Raw genomic sequence first — 21,400 nt, 5'->3', positions numbered from 1 at the left:
CTGATTATTCGAGGTCAAGATCAAGAGTAAATGAGGACTAGGACAAAAGAGAGGATATCACAGCTAAGGAAGCTAGACATTGGACTGGCATACGTGACATTCAGACATTTTTTCACAAGGTCAGAGATAGACAAGCTATGAAAACTGTGGTCGCAAATATCTATTAACAGAGAAAGAAGAAGACTCTATATCAGCCATGTCATTGTCATATTTACAGTTTTAATGTAGCAACGATCGAATAGTTAGGTAATGCCTGTTTCCGCGACGATTTTAAGTACTTAAGCTGTTGAGGTTTGAATTTTACAAATTAGGTGCAAAACAACACAGTCTGAACTAAACTTAGATTGGATTGAAAAAACTCCTAAATTCCAGCACCATAACAAGAAAAACTAAAATACTAATGTACAAAACGCTAATTAAACCAGTATTAATGTATGCCTCTGAGACATGGACTTTGACAAAAAGCGACGAAGAACTTCTAGGCCGTTTTGAAAGAAAGATTTTGAGACACGTTTATGGAGGGATTCAAGAGGAAGGTGTATGGCGCAGACTTTACAACTTCGAATTATACCGACTTTTTGATGAGCGAGATATCGTCCGATCGATCAAGATTAGCAGACTAAGATGGCTAGGACATGTAGAGAGAATGCACGAAACGGAGCCCCCAAAACAGATTCTCTACCAAACACCAGCTGATACTCGGAAGAGGGGCAGACCAAGAGTGCGATATAAGACCTAAGAATGCTGGGAGTTGAGAATTGGAGAACCAAGGCGCAAGAGAGACAAAAATGGAGGAAGATGCTTCAGCAGGATAAGACTAGGGTTGTGATGCCAAAGTTAATGATGATAAAACCTAATTTATCTAAGCTGTCCTTAAACTCAACAGCCAATTTTGGGGAAATGAACATTAGTCTAGTTGTAATTTACTTATTCATAGTTTTTTTACACATAAAAACAAGAAGTTAATAAGGTATGAGAACTGATAGGGGAGGTGCTAGAAAAGGGAGTAATAAGAGAAGCTTCAAATAACACTAAAAATAGAAAAGAAGTATGTGAGTATTGTTGAATGTTAGTATGGACTAGGAGAAATATGTGACAGAAAAGGAAAAATAAAATAGTATATTACAGGTATAATGTGAGCTCACAGAGGCTGAAATGGAATGGGCACTTAAAATTTTGAAGAGTAAGAAAATGTATGTATAATAGGCACCATGGGTTTTCAAATGTATTATATAATAAGGAAATAAAAAAGCACGTGCTGGTGGTCATGCTGAACCGGAAGAGTACCTTCAATATTTAATCACATAAAAGAAAGCAACCAAGAGAGATTGCATAACTTTCTGAGAAATTGAGTAGTAAAACCAATTGTATCATAGATATATACCCACAGCAATTTAAAACCAAGTCTCTAATTGATATCCTGATTGAAAAGAGATAATTGAGGGTGTGGAATTTAAGCAAATCCAAAAATTAATGGTCAAATATGGAATACTGATAGATGTGCTAGAGGTTAGGATGGACATGAAGATATTTGTTGACCACGCGCAAAGAGCTATAGGAGTGAACAGTGGAAGCTCTAAATAGGTTAACGAATAAAGGAAAAATTATTAAGGGTGCTAACATTAACGGAAAAATTGGCATAAAACTCTGGGATAGGAAAAAGCTAAAGAGCAAGTGAAAAAATCACGAATAAATGGCAGAGACAGAGAAAATGCGAATAGAATAGTCGAAAGATTCTTGGATATTAAATATGCATTGACGTAAGACGAAGCAGGTTGCATATATCCTTTATTAGCAGTTTGTTTGCTGAAAATAGGCACTTGGCTCACTATTACCTTAAACGATTTTTGGTTAAGAATGAAAGGGGAGGGTGAACGTGGAAGAAACCAATGCACATGTTGTGGAGACGGAAGAGTCAGAATCGAGATGAAAGAAGGAGTGAGATGGCAGAATCTGATGCTCAGGTTGAGTGTAGCAGATATTTGAAGCCCAAATAGGGATTAGAAAACTTTCTTTAAGAAAACGGCTTAAGTTGTTTAGAATTTTCTGTAAAAATGCAGTGTGTAATGTATAGAGTGTTCGATTTTAAATAACAAAATTATGTTTGACTTTTGGTATAAACAAAAGTTTCCAAAAACACAAAACCTTCTTAATTCTAACTACTTTTTTGCATATTAATGTTTTTGGTGGTGAAACAATCTAAATATGATGTTACCAAGTTTAATAAACAAGAACCAACCAAATCCTTTGCAACTTATTTTTATTACGCAACCAACACCAAAAGATAACCCCAACAATATCTAATTGTATAAATATGCGTTTTGTCATTAAGTCCCGTCTTGAATTATGCGGCCGCGCTTATCCCCAGTGATTCCAACATGTTTTCGTCTGACAAACAAATCTAAGTTTGGTCAAACAGTTCAGATCGTTCCATTTCCAGTTGTTCGATTTATCTTGTTTAACAACTTCAACGCAGTGTTCCACCTTTCTGGAATTGTCGGGTTGACCAGGGGCCCAATCCGTGTAATGAAATAGTCTTCCATTAACGAACCAAACAAATTGGGAATTATTGTCCTCCCGTCTTCCTGACGTCCAGAATCTTGTACCCCCTGCGGTAAATACAAAAAAATAGTTAAATTTAGTGAAAAGTTAATAGCTAGATTGCAACAAAATATTTAGGAACTGTTTTAAGGTGACATTTTGCACCTCAACTGTCACATTTATGACTAAACTCAGCTTATATACGTTGGTGCAATCGACCATTAAAAAGTAAATATTTTAAGTTACCCGTCCTATTAACAGCCGCTTCAAAACGACCTTCCTCCCACGCTGACTCTATGCTGGCTAATTCTGTTCCATTTTGCTGACATTTGATGTTAGCGTCAATCCAAGTGGCTGCTTCGGAACTTACGGTATATCTTTTAATAGGTACTATTGGTAATCCACCTGTAAAATTAAAATTACCAATAAATATGTATATTACGAATATAATATGGCTTTGGTGTGCAACAATATGGGATGGTCAAATATGCATTTAACACAATGTTTATACTTATTTTAAAATTTAAAATAATCGTTTACCTTCGACATGCACCAATGTTATACCAGAAAAACACAAAATTAACAACGAAGTAACCAAATTATGATACATCTTGTTGGGCTGAAATAGAACTGTAACTGTACTGGATGGTTTACCCTATTTATACCACTGACTATCTATTACAAACTTAATTCTTTATGTGGTATAATCTCCTAACCCCATAATTAAAAACCTAATTATTAAACTTTTAGATACAGAAATGTAGATTAGGAAAAACTAAAAAATGCATTACGATTGTGATTACCCATAAACAAGCTAAAATTAAATACAATTTTAAACCTTTTGACGTAATATACTAAAGCCCTGAACTAAAGACTTAAAAGCCAACTAGAAAATTATTGCTAATAACTCAAGGTTGAAATACAAAACAAATATACGAGTGTTGAAGATTAAAATAATCCGTACTAAATGAACGATTAGGAAAGAGAACCATTGCAAACCAATGCTTTGGACAAGGCAAGGTGGATTTGCCTTACTTTGACATTTCGAAGATGATATATTTAGAATGATTTTTTTGACATAAATACTTAATTATCCAGTAATCATTTTGCAACAAGAAGGGAAGCTAATAAATGAAAAGCTTTTTCATGGTGTTAATTCAGGATCATCCTAAATACAAAACAATTGTTACTCTTCTTTTATCGAAAGCCAATATTTTTCTATTTTAACAATTTGTTTGCTTAATTTAAAGCTTAGTACTGTGAGGTAGACATTAAATTGCTTTTATGCCTTACAATGTAGAAAGTAAATTTACTCCTCTGCGCCAAAAACTTTGAAAAGAATCTGATTTAAATTCGTCCGTATCCACTCAGTTTAGAGTTCAATGAGTTCCTCTTGGATTTTCTTTGAAACAATTTCAAGACGATTTTAAGAACTTAAGCTGTTGAAGTTTGAATTTTACACATTAGGTGCAAAACAACACAATCTAAACTAAACTTAGATTGGATTGAAAAAACTACTAAATTCCAGCACCATAACAAGAAAAACTAAAATACTAATGTACAAAACGCTAATTAAACCAGTATTAATGAATGCCTCTGAGACATGGACTTTGACAAAAGGCGACGAAGAACTTCTAGGCCGTTTTGAAAGAAAGATTTTGAGACACGTTTATGGAGGGATTCAAGAGGAAGGTGTATGGCGCAGACTTTACAACTTCGAATTATACCGACTTTTTGATGAGCGAGATATCGTCCGATCGATCAAGATTAGCAGACTAAGATGGCTAGGACACGTAGAGAAAATGCACGAAACGGAGCCCCCAAAACAGATTATCTACCAAACACCAGCTGGTACTCGGAAGAGAAGCAGACCAAGAGAGCGATATAAGACCTAAGAATGCTGGGAGTTGAGAATTGGAGAACCAAGGCGCAAGAGAGACAAAAATGGAGGAAGATGCTTCAGCAGGATAAGACTAGGGTTGTGATGCCAAAGTTAATGATGATAAAACCTAATTTATCTAAGCTGTCCTTAAACTCAACAGCCAATTTTGGGGAAATGAACATTAGTCTAGTTGTAATTTACTTATTCATAGTTTTTTTACACATAAAAACAAGAAGTTAATAAGGTATGAGAACTGATAGGGGAGGTGCTAGAAAAGGGAGTAATAAGAGAAGCTTCAAATAACACTAAAAATAGAAAAGAAGTATGTGAGTATTGTTGAATGTTAGTATGGACTAGGAGAAATATGTGACAGAAAAGGAAAAATAAAATAGTATATTACAGGTATAATGTGAGCTCACAGAGGCTGAAATGGAATGGGCACTTAAAATTTTGAAGAGTAAGAAAATGTATGTATAATAGGCACCATGGGTTTTCAAATGTATTATATAATAAGGAAATAAAAAAGCACGTGCTGGTGGTCATGCTGAACCGGAAGAGTACCTTCAATATTTAATCACATAAAAGAAAGCAACCAAGAGAGATTGCATAACTTTCTGAGAAATTGAGTAGTAAAACCAATTGTATCATAGATATATACCCACAGCAATTTAAAACCAAGTCTCTAATTGATATCCTGATTGAAAAGAGATAATTGAGGGTGTGGAATTTAAGCAAATCCAAAAATTAATGGTCAAATATGGAATACTGATAGATGTGCTAGAGGTTAGGATGGACATGAAGATATTTGTTGACTACGCGCAAAGAGCTATAGGAGTGAACAGTGGAAGCTCTAAATAGGTTAACGAATAAAGGAAAAATTATTAAGGGTGCTAACATTAACGGAAAAATTGGCATAAAACTCTGGGATAGGAAAAAGCTAAAGAGCAAGTGAAAAAATCACGAATAAATGGCAGAGACAGAGAAAATGCGAATAGAATAGTCGAAAGATTCTTGGATATTAAATATGCATTGACGTAAGACGAAGCAGGTTGCATATATCCTTTATTAGCAGTTTGTTTGCTGAAAATAGGCACTTGGCTCACTATTACCTTAAACGATTTTTGGTTAAGAATGAAAGGGGAGGGTGAACGTGGAAGAAACCAATGCACATGTTGTGGAGACGGAAGAGTCAGAATCGATATGAAAGAAGGAGTGAGATGGCAGAATCTGATGCTCAGGTTGAGTGTAGCAGATATTTGAAGCCCAAATACGGATTAGAAAACTTTCTTTAAGAAAACGGCTTAAGTTGTTTAGAATTTTCTGTAAAAATGCAGTGTGTAATGTATAGTGTTCGATTTTAAATAACAAAATTATGTTTGACTTTTGGTATAAACAAAAGTTTCCAAAAACACAAAACCTTCTTAATTCTAACTACTTTTTTGCATATTAATGTTTTTGGTGGTGAAACAATCTAAATATGATGTTACCAAGTTTAATAAACAAGAACCAACCAAATCCTTTGCAACTTATTTTTATTACGCAACCAACACCAAAAGATAACCCCAACAATATCTAATTGTATAAATATGCGTTTTGTCATTAAGTCCCATCTTGAATTATGCGGCCGCGCTTATCCCCAGTGATTCCAACATGTTTTCGTCTGACAAACAAATCTAAGTTTGGTCAAACAGTTCAGATCGTTCCATTTCCAGTTGTTCGATTTATCTTGTTTAACAACTTCAACGCAGTGTTCCACCTTTCTGGAATTGTCGGGTTGACCAGTGGCCCAATCCGTGTAATGAAATAGTCTTCCATTAACGAACCAAACAAATTGGGAATTATTGTCCTCCCGTCTTCCTGACGTCCAGAATCTTGTACCCCCTGCGGTAAATACAAAAAAATAGTTAAATTTAGTGAAAAGTTAATAGCTAGATTGCAACAAAATATTTAGGAACTGTTTTAAGGTGACATTTTGCACCTCAACTGTCACATTTATGACTAAACTCAGCTTATATACGTTGGTGCAATCGACCATTAAAAAGTAAATATTTTAAGTTACCCGTCCTATTAACAGCCGCTTCAAAACGACCTTCCTCCAACGCTGACTCTATGCTGGCTAATTCTGTTCCATTTTGCTGACATTTGATGTAAGCGTCAATCCAAGTGGCTGCTTCGGAACTTACGGTATATCTTTTAAAAGGTACTATTAAACCTGTAAAATTAAAATTACCAATAAATATGTATATTACGAATATAGTATGGCTTTGGTGTGCAACAATATGGGATGGTCAAATATGCATTTAACACAATGTTTATATTTATTGTAAAATTTAAAATAATCGTTTACCTTCGACATGCACCAATGTTATACCAGAAAAACACAAAATTAACAACGAAGTAACCAAATTATGATACATCTTGTTGGGCTGAAATAGAACTGTAACTGTACTGGATGGTTTACCCTATTTATACCACTGACTATCTATTACAAACTTAATTCTTTATGTGGTATAATCTCCTAACCCCATAATTAAAAACCTAATTATTAAACTTTTAGATACAGAAATGTAGATTAGGAAAAACTAAAAAATGCATTACGATTGTGATTACCCATAAACAAGCTAAAATTAAATACAATTTTAAACCTTTTGACGTAATATACTAAAGCTTTGAACTAAAGACTTAAAAGCCAACTAGAAAATTACTGCTAATAACTCAAGGTTGAAATACAAAACAAATATACGAGTGTTGAAGATTAAAATAATCCGTACTAAATGAACGATTAGGAAAGAGAACCATTGCAAACCAATGCTTTGGACAAGGCAAGGTGGATTTGCCTTACTTTGACATTTCGAAGATGATATATTTAGAATGATTTTTTTGACATAAATACTTAATTATCCAGTAATCATTTTGCAACAAGAAGGGAAGCTAATAAATGAAAAGCTTTTTCATGGTGTTAATTCAGGATCATCCTAAATACAAAACAATTGTTACTCTTCTTTTATCGAAAGCCAATATTTTTCTATTTTAACAATTTGTTTGCTTAATTTAAAGCTTAGTACTGTGAGGTAGACATTAAATTGCTTTTATGCCTTACAATGTAGAAAGTAAATTTACTCCTCTGCGCCAAAAACTTTGAAAAGAATCTGATTTAAATTCGTCCGTATCCACTCAGTTTAGAGTTCAATGAGTTCCTCTTGGATTTTCTTTGAAACAATTTCAAGACGATTTTAAGAACTTAAGCTGTTGAAGTTTGAATTTTACACATTAGGTGCAAAACAACACAATCTAAACTAAACTTAGATTGGATTGAAAAAACTACTAAATTCCAGCACCATAACAAGAAAAACTAAAATACTAATGTACAAAACGCTAATTAAACCAGTATTAATGAATGCCTCTGAGACATGGACTTTGACAAAAGGCGACGAAGAACTTCTAGGCCGTTTTGAAAGAAAGATTTTGAGACACGTTTATGGAGGGATTCAAGAGGAAGGTGTATGGCGCAGACTTTACAACTTCGAATTATACCGACTTTTTGATGAGCGAGATATCGTCCGATCGATCAAGATTAGCAGACTAAGATGGCTAGGACACGTAGAGAAAATGCACGAAACGGAGCCCCCAAAACAGATTATCTACCAAACACCAGCTGGTACTCGGAAGAGAAGCAGACCAAGAGAGCGATATAAGACCTAAGAATGCTGGGAGTTGAGAATTGGAGAACCAAGGCGCAAGAGAGACAAAAATGGAGGAAGATGCTTCAGCAGGATAAGACTAGGGTTGTGATGCCAAAGTTAATGATGATAAAACCTAATTTATCTAAGCTGTCCTTAAACTCAACAGCCAATTTTGGGGAAATGAACATTAGTCTAGTTGTAATTTACTTATTCATAGTTTTTTTACACATAAAAACAAGAAGTTAATAAGGTATGAGAACTGATAGGGGAGGTGCTAGAAAAGGGAGTAATAAGAGAAGCTTCAAATAACACTAAAAATAGAAAAGAAGTATGTGAGTATTGTTGAATGTTAGTATGGACTAGGAGAAATATGTGACAGAAAAGGAAAAATAAAATAGTATATTACAGGTATAATGTGAGCTCACAGAGGCTGAAATGGAATGGGCACTTAAAATTTTGAAGAGTAAGAAAATGTATGTATAATAGGCACCATGGGTTTTCAAATGTATTATATAATAAGGAAATAAAAAAGCACGTGCTGGTGGTCATGCTGAACCGGAAGAGTACCTTCAATATTTAATCACATAAAAGAAAGCAACCAAGAGAGATTGCATAACTTTCTGAGAAATTGAGTAGTAAAACCAATTGTATCATAGATATATACCCACAGCAATTTAAAACCAAGTCTCTAATTGATATCCTGATTGAAAAGAGATAATTGAGGGTGTGGAATTTAAGCAAATCCAAAAATTAATGGTCAAATATGGAATACTGATAGATGTGCTAGAGGTTAGGATGGACATGAAGATATTTGTTGACCACGCGTAAAGAGCTATAGGAGTGAACCGTGGAAGCTCTAAATAGGTTAACGAATAAAGGAAAAATTATTAAGGGTGCTAACATTAACGGAAAGATTGGTATAAAACTCTGGGATAGGAAAAAGCTAAAGAGCAAGTGAAAAAATCACGAATAAATGGCAGAGACAGAGAAAATGCGAATAGAATAAAGTCGAAAGATTCTTGGATATTAAATATGCATTGACGTAAGAGGAAGCAGGTTGCATATATTCTTTATTAGCAGTTTGTTTGCTGAAAATAGGCACTTGGCTCACTATTACCTTAAAAGATTTTTGGTTAAGAATGAAAGGGGAGGGTGAACGTGGAAGACACAAATGCACATGTTGTGGAGACGGAAGAGTCAGAATCGAGATGAAAGAAGGAGTGAGATGGCAGAATCTGATGCTCAGGTTGAGTGTAGCAGATATTTGAAGCCCAAATACGGATTAGAAAACTTTCTTTAAGAAAACGGCTTAAGTTGTTTAGAATTTTCTGTAAAAATGCAGTGTGTAATGTATAGTGTTCGATTTTAAATAACAAAATTATGTTTGACTTTTGGTATAAACAAAAGTGTCCAAAAACACAAAACCTTCTTAATTCTAACTACTTTTTTGTATATTAATGTTTTTGGTGGTGAAACAATCTAAATATGATGTTACCAAGATTAATAAACAAGAAACAACCAAATCCTTTGCAACTTATTTTTATTACGCAACCAACACCAAAAGATAACCCCAACAATATCTAATTGTATAAATATGCGTTTTGTCATTAAGTCCCATCTTGAATTATGCGGCCGCGCTTATCCATAGTATCTCCAACATGTTTTCGTCTGACAAACAAATCTAAGTTTGGTCAAACAGTTCAGATCGTTCCATTTCCAGTTGTTCGATTTATCTTGTTTAACAACTTCAACGCAGTGTTCCACCTTTCTGGAATTGTCGGGTTGACCAGGGGCCCAATCCGTGTAATGAAATAGTCTTCCATTAACGAACCAAACAAATTGGGAATTATTGTCCTCCCGTCTTCCTGACGTCCAGAATCTTGTACCCCCTGCGGTAAATACAAAAAAATAGTTAAATTTAGTGAAAAGTTAATAGCTAGATTGCAACAAAATATTTAGGAACTGTTTTAAGGTGACATTTTGCACCTCAACTGTCACATTTATGACTAAACTCAGCTTATATACGTTGGTGCAATCGACCATTAAAAAGTAAATATTTTAAGTTACCCGTCCTATTAACAGCCGCTTCAAAACGACCTTCCTCCCACGCTGACTCTATGCTGGCTAATTCTGTTCCATTTTGCTGACATTTGATGTTAGCGTCAATCCAAGTGGCTGCTTCGGAACTTACGGTATATCTTTTAATAGGTACTATTGGTAATCCACCTGTAAAATTAAAATTACCAATAAATATGTATATTACGAATATAATATGGCTTTGGTGTGCAACAATATGGGATGGTCAAATATGCATTTAACACAATGTTTATACTTATTTTAAAATTTAAAATAATCGTTTACCTTCGACATGCACCAATGTTATACCAGAAAAACACAAAATTAACAACGAAGTAACCAAATTATGATACATCTTGTTGGGCTGAAATAGAACTGTAACTGTACTGGATGGTTTACCCTATTTATACCACTGACTATCTATTACAAACTTAATTCTTTATGTGGTATAATCTCCTAACCCCATAATTAAAAACCTATTTATTAAACTTTTAGATACAGAAATGTAGATTAGGAAAAACTAAAAAATGCATTACGATTGTGATTACCCATAAACAAGCTAAAATTAAATACATTTTTAAACCTTTTGACGTAATATACGAAAGCCCTGAACTAAAGACTTAAAAGCCAACTAGAAAATTACTGCTAATAACTCAAGGTTGAAATACAAAACAAATATACGAGTGTTGAAGATTAAAATAATCCGTACTAAATGAACGATTAGGAATGAGAACCATTGCAAACCAATTCTTTCGACAAAGACAGGACACGGTGGATTAGCCTTACTTTGACATTTTGAAGGTGATATATTCAGGATGATTTGTTTGACATTAATACTTAATTATCCAACAATCATTTGGCAAGAGAAAGGGAAGCAAATAAATGAACAGCTTTTTCTCGGTTTTAGGATCATCCTAAATACAAAACAATTTTTACTTAACTCTTCTTTTATCGAAAGGCAATATTTTAACAATTTTTTTGGTTTATTCAAAGTTTTTAAAAAAATGTGTTTTTTTGGAGACATTATGTTTATAGTTACACAAATTTAGTAGGATCTAGAATAGTTTAAAGCTATTTCCAGCTATCTGAGTAAACTTGGCAAAAAGTAGACTTTTTCGGAACACTTGGGCAACCCTATATTTAGAGCATTAGAACCGACCTCAAAAGCCGTTAGAGAGTAAAGAATACGCAAATATCAATAAGCTCTTGTTTTTGAAGACTGAGAATCTACAACAAGAGGAAAGAAAACTGCTCTAGAGTTTCCTTTCTTGATTCAAAGAATTGGAGAAACACTAAATTACACGCAACAGGTTTCACCAGTGCACCTGAACCATATAGGCTTAATAAGAAACGTTGAAATGCAGCAAAATTGTTACTTGGTATGAAGGTTTTTGTATTATTTGACTGATATTAATAAACAAAAATTAAGATTACAGTAATTAGGGTCTAGTTTTAAAAACAGAATTTTGAAAAATTCGATGCTCTTGTCTGTTTTATTCACGTTAATAAAAACGTTTATTATGTTTCTAAAATATATTCTAACAGGTAAAACTTGCTTTGTGTTATTGATTATAGTGTTACGTGAACTCTGTGTATTTTTCAGTTTGATAATGTTAGTTACGGACACCATTTGTTATGTGTATAATAATATATTGGGATGAAATCCATATTACAAATGCAGGAATAACAATTAACAGACACAATTAAAGATACCGGTTCGATGAGCATCGATTTATCGTTTTGCCACGACAACAGCAAGGATTTTATTTTGAATTCCAAAATATCCTATAAAATTTAATTTTTTTTTTCATTATCATCATTTTTTCGTTTGATTGGTTGAATGCTCACGTGCCTATGGCGTTTTTTGACAGGTGGCCAATGGATGTATCTATTTCTCTGATTACTAGTTGGAGATTCTCTCTGCGAACAGACCTTATGTCAGTGATTTAGATACCACCATTATTTTTGTTTTGTTGATGTTAAGTGATAATCCGTATTTTTTGCTTCATTCTACTATTCTGTTAATTAGAATCTGAAGATTTTTTCGCGTTTCTGCAATTACAACACTGTCATCGGCATACCTTATACCTTATACCTTATGTTGTTTATTAGGATGCCATTTACTCTTGCTCTGTTTATCATGTCTTCTGAGTATAGGTTAAGTAACATTGATGAGAGTATACATCCCTGTCTTACTTTTAACATAATTTCGATTTCCTCCGTTGTCTGTTGCTCTATTTGAATATTTACTTTTTTGTTATAGTAAATCTTGGAAATATTCCTAATGTTCCTTTTATAGAACTTTTTTCTACCAGCAGTCCCATTAGATGGTCGTGACGTACTTTATCAAACGCTTTGACACAAGACGTTAAGTGCAAATAGTGCTTCTCTTGTTCCAAGTCCGTTAACCACGATAAGAAGACTGAAGAAAGAATAGAAATAGCCCAAACAAGTTTCTGAAAATGCGAAATATACTGTGTAATACAGGTTTATCCCTCGATGTGAGACTAAGAACAGTTTCTACTCTTATACCGCTGTGAGACATGGACGGTGAAGCAGGAAAAACTTCAAAAGTTTGGAGTGTGAATATACAGGCGTATAGCTTAGACCACCAGAACAACAAATGCAGAAACTGTTACTAGAATGGATACCCGGCTTGCGGGGGATATAGGGTTAATAATTTGATATTTACCAATCGTTAAATGCGTAGTTATAATTTAGGTCTTTTACTTGATTAATTCTACTAAATCTAGCTTTCAAACAAAAAAAAGTCGTTAAACATAATCAATCCTGTTTTGAAATATTTATAACTTTTTTCAGTATGGAATCGAAGCCGATCGACGAAGAAAGATCCTGCGAAGCTTCGTTAAAAACACGTACAGCTACCACCTTACCGAAATTCTGGCGACGATTGTTAACGAGTACACTGATTGGGAAAGGCCCGTTCAGCATCCAATCAATATACGGGACGAGACGCTGGAAGCTCTTTCGGACGCTCAGTACGTTGCTCCTGTCGTTCACACTGCCGATCTGCATTCAGCCGAGCACCGTAATTCCTATTTGTACGTCTTCGATTATCAGACAAAGTTTGGCGACTATCCGCAGGTAAGTGACAATGACAAATGTGCGATTTTTATAGAGCTTATTGCGAAAGTAACTCGCATTTTTTGGGAAAAATATATGTATAGATTCTATCGATAAATAGTCTTCTCCAGCATTCATGCATTTACGGAGAGGTGTCTGTCATGCAACTACTCTGAAAATCCTCCAAAGGAATGCCTTTCAAGAACGTAGTAAGATGCGTTTAGATGTTTTCTACGGACTCCCATTGCTTTCCGTTCAGCTTTATCTTTAGTCCGGGGAACGAAAAAATGTCACAGGGATCTAAATCGAGACTGTAAAGGACCTGGACACAGGGGTGCTGCTTCAAGCCACAAAGTTGGTTACGATGAAGTCCTTGTGACTGGGGACATTGTAGTGTAATCCATTTCCAACTTCCTGACCCGAAGCAGTACCGCAGTCACGATTTAGCTTGGGAGTCCGTTCAGAACATGCAAATGCCTGTTACAACTTTCTTGAAAGACATTCTTTTGGAGAAGTTTCAGAGTACCTTCCAGGCATGACAGATACGTCTTCGTAAGTGCACAAATCCTTAAGAAAGAATCTTAAGGATTTGTACCGATAGGATTCAAAAATATGCTTTTTCCCAGAAAATGCGCATTACTTTCATAATAAACCATACATACTTAGCGAAAATGTCTAATCAATTATACTTTGTGTAAAAACTGAAAAATCCATTAATACTGGGGTTATTAATTTGGATTTTAAACACAACTTCCATTCCAATAAGCGGTCTTTAACATTCAATAAAAAAAAAAACATTTTTTTTTAGAGACACCGAGGCATTTTTTAATTTTCCCGTGTCCTAATTGGCTTAGCAGAGCGGTTGGTTTCCGTCTTGCGATGTTCGCCCGCAGCGAATTTTTCAGACATAGTATAAGAGCATATCTGACAAGGAATGGAATATATCAGCAAATTGGCTTCTAAATTTAATTTGCCATAGCGTTTTAAATTATTATTTTATTACCTCAGAAATATCTGCAAGTGAAACTGTGCATTTCAATTGTCTGGTCTATCTGCTAGAAAAGGGTTTCCTGATTAAGTGCTGTAACCACCTTCCTCATTAACGTATAAAACCCTGAATATGAGTTAGTTATTCATGTCTAGGCATATTTTTGAAGAAAATACGTGTAATTGATTACATCCATCTGAAGGACTCTCCCCAGCTCAGCTCAGGGTGTCAACTAAACGAAAAACTCCGTAAAAATAATCATTCGCTAAGCCGCCGGAAGCAAAAAGCATTTTTAACGAGTCGTTATCTGTTGACACAGCCCTTATTCTCTTTGTGTTTCGACGACGGGATGCGGCTTTACCACCTTATCTCTTCCTAACGTCGTTCTCAGCTTTTGTTTTATTTTGTATTATTAATTTCCACCGAAACTAAGTATCATTTATTATCAGTTCTATCATTTTGTAAGGATTATCCATAGGTATGTTTTGCATCTGCTACGCAATTATTTGTCTCATTGTTATAATGAGAATAAAGTAGGATGAAGAATAAGTAATAGAATATACTTATTGTTTGTCCTTTGCACCACAAAAGTGGGAGAATATACGTAGAAGGTTGTTAATACTTGTAACTTACACTATCTATAAACAATTCTATGAAACTTCATTTATAGTATAATAGCTTTTTCGACTTACTTGCTTTTGACTGTACCGAATGCAAATCTGCTTGAAAGCGTATGCACTGAAAATGGGTCTTCGTGCATTCCAAGTGCACGCATTTTGCATGATTAGCTAAACATATCAAAAATATTTTGCGCATATCCATCTTCATCTACGGATAAAGAGGAAGATTCCAAAAGGTCTTCAACTAGTGTGAGGAGACAATTTTTTGCAAATGTTTTACTATAATACTCTTCCTTCTACTGTTTGCTTGTTACCCTTTTCCAAAGAAAGGTTTCAATTATTTTTTAAAAGGAAAGTTCTCTGTCTGCTACTATTAATCTTACCCTGGTATTATAAGATGTAGAATGTCGTACTTTTCTGGGTGTCTCATGATGTGTAGAGTAGGTTACTCAAAAAAACATCTCTCAGTTTTTTTTGATGGGTTGAAGGCTCAGGGAGTTGCTTAGAAATGTGAGTACCAATGATGTATAAGGAACGGGAAACGACGATTTACCGGAGGATAACTATTTATGTAGCTTTAATGGTCAGGGTATATGTAACAGAGGTTTTAAAATAGGCTTTACAATGAAAAATAAAATAAAAACTGTGGGAGCTTTCCAAAGAACACCTTTTCCAAAAAAAAACGCACTAACTACAGTAGTTATACTATCCCCTCTTATAAAATGACGCTGTGCATATCCCCGTTTATCCCCTGAAGATGGATGTTGTATACACTCAAAATATGTTGAACTATTTACAGAATAAGTTTGATAAACTAATAAAGAATTGTGGAGAAGACTGAGTGCCAGTTGGTAAACATGATAGTTAATTGATCCAATAACCATATATGCCGATGACACTTTGATTCGTGGATGTGTACAAAAAAAAAAATGATCTTTGTTAACTACAAACTTTGGTTTATTTAACGAAATAAGAACGTGAAAAATAGTAAACGCGTGATTGTTGCTTTTGTCGAAAGTCGTATCGCTTCTGTTCTTGCGGCACACACACACACACGTCCCGTCTCTCTCTTCTCAGTCGGGATCGCGGGGTTGCCACTGTGACTTTTTGTCTATCACTTTCGCGTCGTAACATGCCGCCCGCGTTGAAAAATTAAAGTTTTTCAAAAAAAAACACGCACTGAACTGTCGAAATCGATTGTTCCTTACTGAGCGTTTTCTTCGCATTGAACCAGCTCGTCCTGCATAGGGAGAATGCACACCTTCTTTAAGGATCGTCTGGTAATGGTTCCATTGGGCAGCCTTACTGAGACCACTCGAATGACATTATCGTAACCGGGATGTAGCTCCGTCACTCTTGCTAGAGGCCATCTTAAAGGGGGAAGGTTGTCCTCAACGAGAATTACTAAACTTCCAACTGGCAGCTGACTTCTGAGGTCGTTTTTGGTGTTCCACTTGTTTCTGACCTGGAGAAATGCAAGGTACTCTCGGGACCAACGATTCCAGAAATGTTGAAACAACTGTTGTAATTTTGGTATCTGGATAACCGTGAAATATGCATATCCTTTAAATCTTCTTCCGGTGGACTTAACAGTGAGTCGCCTATTAGGAAATGGGCGGGGGACAAAGGTAAAAAGTCATTGACATCGTTAGAAATTGGTACCAAGGGACGCGAGTTTAGACACGCTTCAACCTGCACAAGCAGAGTGTACATCTCCTCATAGCTTAGAGATGAATTGCCTAATACGCGCCGAAGGTGAAATTTACAAGACCGCACAGCAGCTTCCCAAAGCCCACCTAGATGGGGTGATTTCGCGGGTATGAAGTGCCAACGAATTTGGCTGTCAGCTAAGAATTTTGTCACGCTTTCATTGTGATCTTTTTTGTTGATTAGGTCATACAACTCTAAAAAATAGTTGTTTGCGCCTACAAAATTCGAGCCGTTGTCCGAGTAGATGTCGTGAGGTTTACCTCGTCGTGAATAAAATCTCTTTAATGCATTCAGAAAACTAGAAGTTGACAAATCTTTTACCAGCTCGAGATGCATAGCTCGAGTAGCAAAACAAACAAATATGCAGATATACGTTTTAATTAGCTTGGTTGTTCTTAGAGTTCCGTCCTTTACATAAATAGGTCCGGCATAATCCACCCCACATTTGGAAAATGGTCTACTCGGTACTACTCTTGAGCGAGGAAGAGAACCCATTAAGAAATTTGTCGGTTTAGGGTTGACTCGATAACATACTTGACATGATCCGATTATACGTTTTACGGCATTTTTTCCATTAATAGGCCAGAACTTCAGACGTATGATAGATAAAAGATTTTGAATACCAGCGTGCAAATTTTTTAAATGTGCTTCTCGTATTATTAAATCGGTTAATCTGTGCTTATATGGCAGTATAATAGGGTGCTTTTGTTCGTATTTTAATTCTGAATTTGTTAGTCTACCTCCTACTCTAATTATACATTCTGAATCAAGAAATGGACTTAAATTTAATATTTTGCTGGTATTGCTTGTCATTCCTTTGCGTTTGAGATCTACTAACTCTTGCTTAAACACGCTATGTTGAACTAATTTTATCAAAACCAATAAAGACTTGTCAAGTTCGTCTACAGTAAGAGTGTTGTATTCATAGGTTTTCTTCAACAAGGATCGATTTTTAAACCTGAGAATGTAAGCAACTACTCTAGTTAGTTTTGTTAAACTAGAAAATTTGTTGAACAGATAGTCGTTGAAACTTGGATTGATTGGTAACTCAGTACTTAAATTTACAGCTGCACATCTATTGTTCGTAAATTGTACGTTTGACTTTAACTCTGGAAGATTATCAGTTATGGTTGTTAAGTTATCTTCGAGCTCAACGTCAAGACGGTCGATCTGTAAAAAGTCAGGTCCGTAAAACCACATGTGGTTATCCACTAACTCTTTGGGATTTAGCCCTCGTGATATGATATCTGCCGGGTTTTCCTTACTCTTTACATGTCTCCAATTTGTGACGTCGCTAAGTTCGGTTATTTTTGCAACCCGATTAGCTACAAAAGTTTTTAAATTTTGAGGTTCTATTTTTAGCCATGCTAGTACTATGGTCGAATCGGTGAAATAAGTTGTTCGACAAATCGGTAAGTCAATAATATTTTTGATTTGGTTCATGAGTTTAGACAATAAGTGAGCTGCTAAAAGTTCTAATCGTGGAAGTGTCTGTTTTTTCACAGGAGCTACTTTGGATTTAGCCGTTAAAAGGGTAATGGTTTTCTCACCGGTTTGAGTGGTCGAACTAATATAGATACATGCGCCATATGCTTTCTCAGAGCTATCACTAAACCCGTATAGCTCTATAGTCGAGTTCGGTAACGTCACGTGTCTTGGTACCTTTACATTATTCAAGTGTTGAATCTGAGATGAAAATTCAAGCCAATTGTCAACCAGGTCTGGTGGAATATTGTCATCCCAATCCAGATCTAGCTTCCAAAGACTTTGTATTAATAGCTTTGCTTTAATCGTGGCAGGGCCTATAAGACCAAGCGGGTCGAAAATTTGAGAGATAGCTGAGAGAATCGTTCGTTTGGTAAATTTATTTAAGCTAAATTTTACGTCAACTATATAATTCAAAGTATCATCGACAGGATCCCACAAAATGCCCAACGTTTTTAGTTGTTTTTTATCACGAAACAAAACTAAATGGTCTTCATTTTTATTTCCGTTTAACTGCAAAATGTTGTTTAAGAACGACTGATTGTTCGATGACCATTTTCGTAGTTTAAAGTTTGCTTGAGCCAAAATTTCTGAAAGTTCTTGATACACTTCTGTACATTCAGTTTCATTATCAAAACTCGCTAAAAAGTCATCCATGTAAAATGCTTGATCAATTAAATTTGATGTTCTTGGATAATTAGCTCTGTTTTGTAATGCTAGCTCTTGTAAACAGCGTGTGGCTTGAAAAGGTGCGCTTGAAGTACCGTATGTGACAGTTTGTAAATTATAAACTTTAATTTTTTCTTCCGGATTCCATCTCCACAATATTTGTTGGAAACGATGTTCAGTTTCATCGATTAGAATACAACGATACATCATTTTGATGTCAGCACTTAATACATATTTACGTAAGCGCATTCTTAATAAAATCGAGAACAAGTCTGGTTGTACAGTCGGGCCAACTAATATCAAGTCATTAAAGGAAATACCTGAACTAGTTTTTGCACTGGCGTCAAATACTACACGACATTTTGTAGTAGAAGAGTTCCTCAAAACAGCTGAATGGGGTAGAAAATATGAGTTACAATCATTAATGTTTATCGAATCTAGTTCGCCTTTTAACTTCATATGTCCTAATGACTCATATTCTCGCATAAAATCTAAATAAGCCGTCTTCAATTCCGCGTTTTGACCAAGCTTTCTCTCTAAATAATAGAAACGTTTTAGAGCCGTCGTTTTTGAATTGCCAAGTTGAGAATTTTGATTTTGGTTAAATGGATATTTTACAATAAAAGTACCGTTCGAATGCCGTGTTGTCGTTTCTTTAAAATAGTCTTCGCAGTATTGTTGATCTTTTGAAAGATGCGTTTCGTTAGGTAACTCCTCTAGCTGCCAAAATTTACTCAAAGTTTCTTGTAATGTTTTATTGGTTGTTCGTGCGGAAAAATTACAGACTGTTTTTTGAAAATCCAAAAAGTTTAAAGTACCGGTCAAAATCCAACCTAAACGAGTTTCTTGTAATCCTAGCATTTTGTCTCCGAGTTTAATTCTTCCTGTCATTAACAAATCGTAAAATATTCCTGCTCCTAAAAGTAAATCAACATCCTGTGGTTCATTGAAAGTACTATCTGCTAATCTAATATTTTTTGGAAAAATGATTGCTGAAGCATCAAATCTAGTAAGTGGTAGTTTTTCAGTAATGACTGGCAATACAAGAAATGACAAGTTTGCTTGAAATTGATTAAAGCGAGACTTTATGAAAGATTTTGCACGGTGCGTTATTCGAGTTAGACTTTGACTAATACCTGAAAGTGGTAAGTTAATGTTTTCGAGTTGCAAATTTAATTTGCTACAAAGTGATTTAGTAATCAGATTAGATTGACTACCTGAGTCCAGTAATGCTTTACACTCGTGCCAATGTCCTTTATTATCCGCTATCAATATGACAGCTGTTGATAATAATACTTGATTAGTGTGAGACGCAACATACGACAACTCGCCTGAAATTTCGTTTATTTTCCAATTTGAAACTTGATTGGTATTTGTCAGAATCGAACTGTCATAAACTTGGTTTATATCGTTAGGATTAGTAGCAAGCATTGCATGTTGCCCAGCTTCAGAAGAAGCTACATATTCTCGAAGTTGTCGTGTGTTTCCATCCGTGATTTCCCCTGAATTATCTGTCTGTGTCCTATTGACATTATTCTGACTGCTTGAATTTTGCGAAAAACCTCTGTCAATATGTAGTAATGTATTATGTTTTTGATTACAGGTTCTACATCCACCAGATCTACAATCATACTTTGAATGTCCTGTTCTTAAGCAATTACTGCAAAGTTTAAGCTTTTTCACTTCATTAAACCTTTCTGAAGGGTTTAAATTATAAAACTTGGGACAGTGATAAATAAAATGATTCTCGTTACAGTAATTACATTTTACAGACTGTGACTTATCACTCCTGTCAGTAAGTCCATATGCACATTGCTGATTTAAATTGGCGTGAGAATTGTTATTCGAATAGTTTCTGGTACCTTTAAATGGAAGTTTTGTATGTACTTGATCTCGTGATTTGCTTTGATTTACGTTTAATTTTGAAAATTCATGATTTATTGCTTCAAGGGTACAACACTTTTTTGTCAAAAATTCAATAAATTCACTTAGTGTTGGTAGTGAATCATTAGTTTGTTTGCTTTCCCATTCTCGAATACTGCTACTGTCTAACTTATGCAAAATTAGTGGAATTAACAACGTGTCCCATTGTTCAACTGGTAAAGATAATTTTTGTAGCGCACAGATATGCTGATTTACCATGTCTATTAATTTTCTTAATTGCAAGGGCGAATCCCTATGGACAATTGGTAAATTAAAAAGAATGTTATTAACATGAAAATTAATAATAGCTCGTTTATTTTCGTATCGTTTTTTTAATAACGCAATGGCAATAGAATAATTTGAGGCGGTTACATCTAAAGACTCTACTAACTTTAGCGCGTCTCCCTTACAGCATACCTTTAGGTACAAAAACTTATTTACTTCACTTAAGTCGGTTCTATTGTCCACTAAAGAGTCAAAAATGTCTTTGAAACTAAACCATGTTTCATAGTTTCCGTAAAAAGATGGTAACCCTAAGTCTGGGAGTTTGGCAACAGCGCCCGCCTGTGGCAGCGAAATGTGCGCCTGCGCCGACTGTGACGATAATGACGTGGTAGGAGAGGAAGAAGAGTTGTTTACCGAGAGGTTGCAAACTTTGTCTGCATCTGCAATATATTTTTTTGCATATGAAATAGCCGCATAAAAAGCAGTTTCCGTGTCAAGTCTATTAATTTGTTCC

At 35.1% G+C, this 21,400-nt stretch overlaps 4 protein-coding genes across 6 annotated transcripts in view; 1 reads left to right on the top strand and 3 right to left on the bottom strand.

Moving 5' to 3' along the window:
* Positions 1–21,400, top strand: part of Nlg3 (Neuroligin 3) — a 197,420-nt gene that overhangs the window by 160,001 nt on the left and 16,019 nt on the right. For all 3 annotated transcript variants that reach the window (XM_081978889.1, XM_081978890.1, XM_081978891.1), the window contains exon 6: positions 13,003–13,287. In XM_081978889.1, coding sequence (XP_081835015.1) covers positions 13,003–13,287 — 285 coding nt within the window. The remainder of the gene's footprint in view (positions 1–13,002; positions 13,288–21,400) is intronic.
* On the bottom strand, positions 2,244–3,219 carry LOC145728555 (salivary C-type lectin 2-like). Its single transcript, XM_081978895.1, has 3 exons — positions 3,082–3,219; positions 2,788–2,946; positions 2,244–2,609 (listed from the first exon to the last, which is right to left on the bottom strand). The coding sequence occupies exons 1-3, from the start codon at positions 3,149–3,151 to the stop codon at positions 2,359–2,361; spliced, it is 480 nt and encodes a 159-aa protein (XP_081835021.1). The 5' UTR covers positions 3,152–3,219; the 3' UTR covers positions 2,244–2,358.
* Positions 5,939–6,919, bottom strand: LOC145728556 (salivary C-type lectin 2-like). The gene is made up of 3 exons (XM_081978896.1): positions 6,771–6,919; positions 6,483–6,635; positions 5,939–6,304 (listed from the first exon to the last, which is right to left on the bottom strand). Exons 1-3 carry the CDS (start codon positions 6,838–6,840, stop codon positions 6,054–6,056), a joined length of 474 nt encoding a protein of 157 aa, XP_081835022.1. The 5' UTR covers positions 6,841–6,919; the 3' UTR covers positions 5,939–6,053.
* LOC145728554 (salivary C-type lectin 2-like) lies at positions 9,630–10,623 on the bottom strand. The gene is made up of 3 exons (XM_081978893.1): positions 10,468–10,623; positions 10,174–10,332; positions 9,630–9,995 (listed from the first exon to the last, which is right to left on the bottom strand). Exons 1-3 carry the CDS (start codon positions 10,535–10,537, stop codon positions 9,745–9,747), a joined length of 480 nt encoding a protein of 159 aa, XP_081835019.1. The 5' UTR covers positions 10,538–10,623; the 3' UTR covers positions 9,630–9,744.

This window comes from Ips typographus, linkage group LG4, assembly GCF_016097725.1.
Source record: "Ips typographus isolate SLU linkage group LG4, UJ_Ityp_2.0, whole genome shotgun sequence".
Lineage (NCBI taxonomy): Eukaryota > Metazoa > Arthropoda > Insecta > Coleoptera > Curculionidae > Ips > Ips typographus.
Note: the sequence above shows the minus strand (reverse complement) of the source record. Positions and strands in the feature narration are given on the sequence as shown.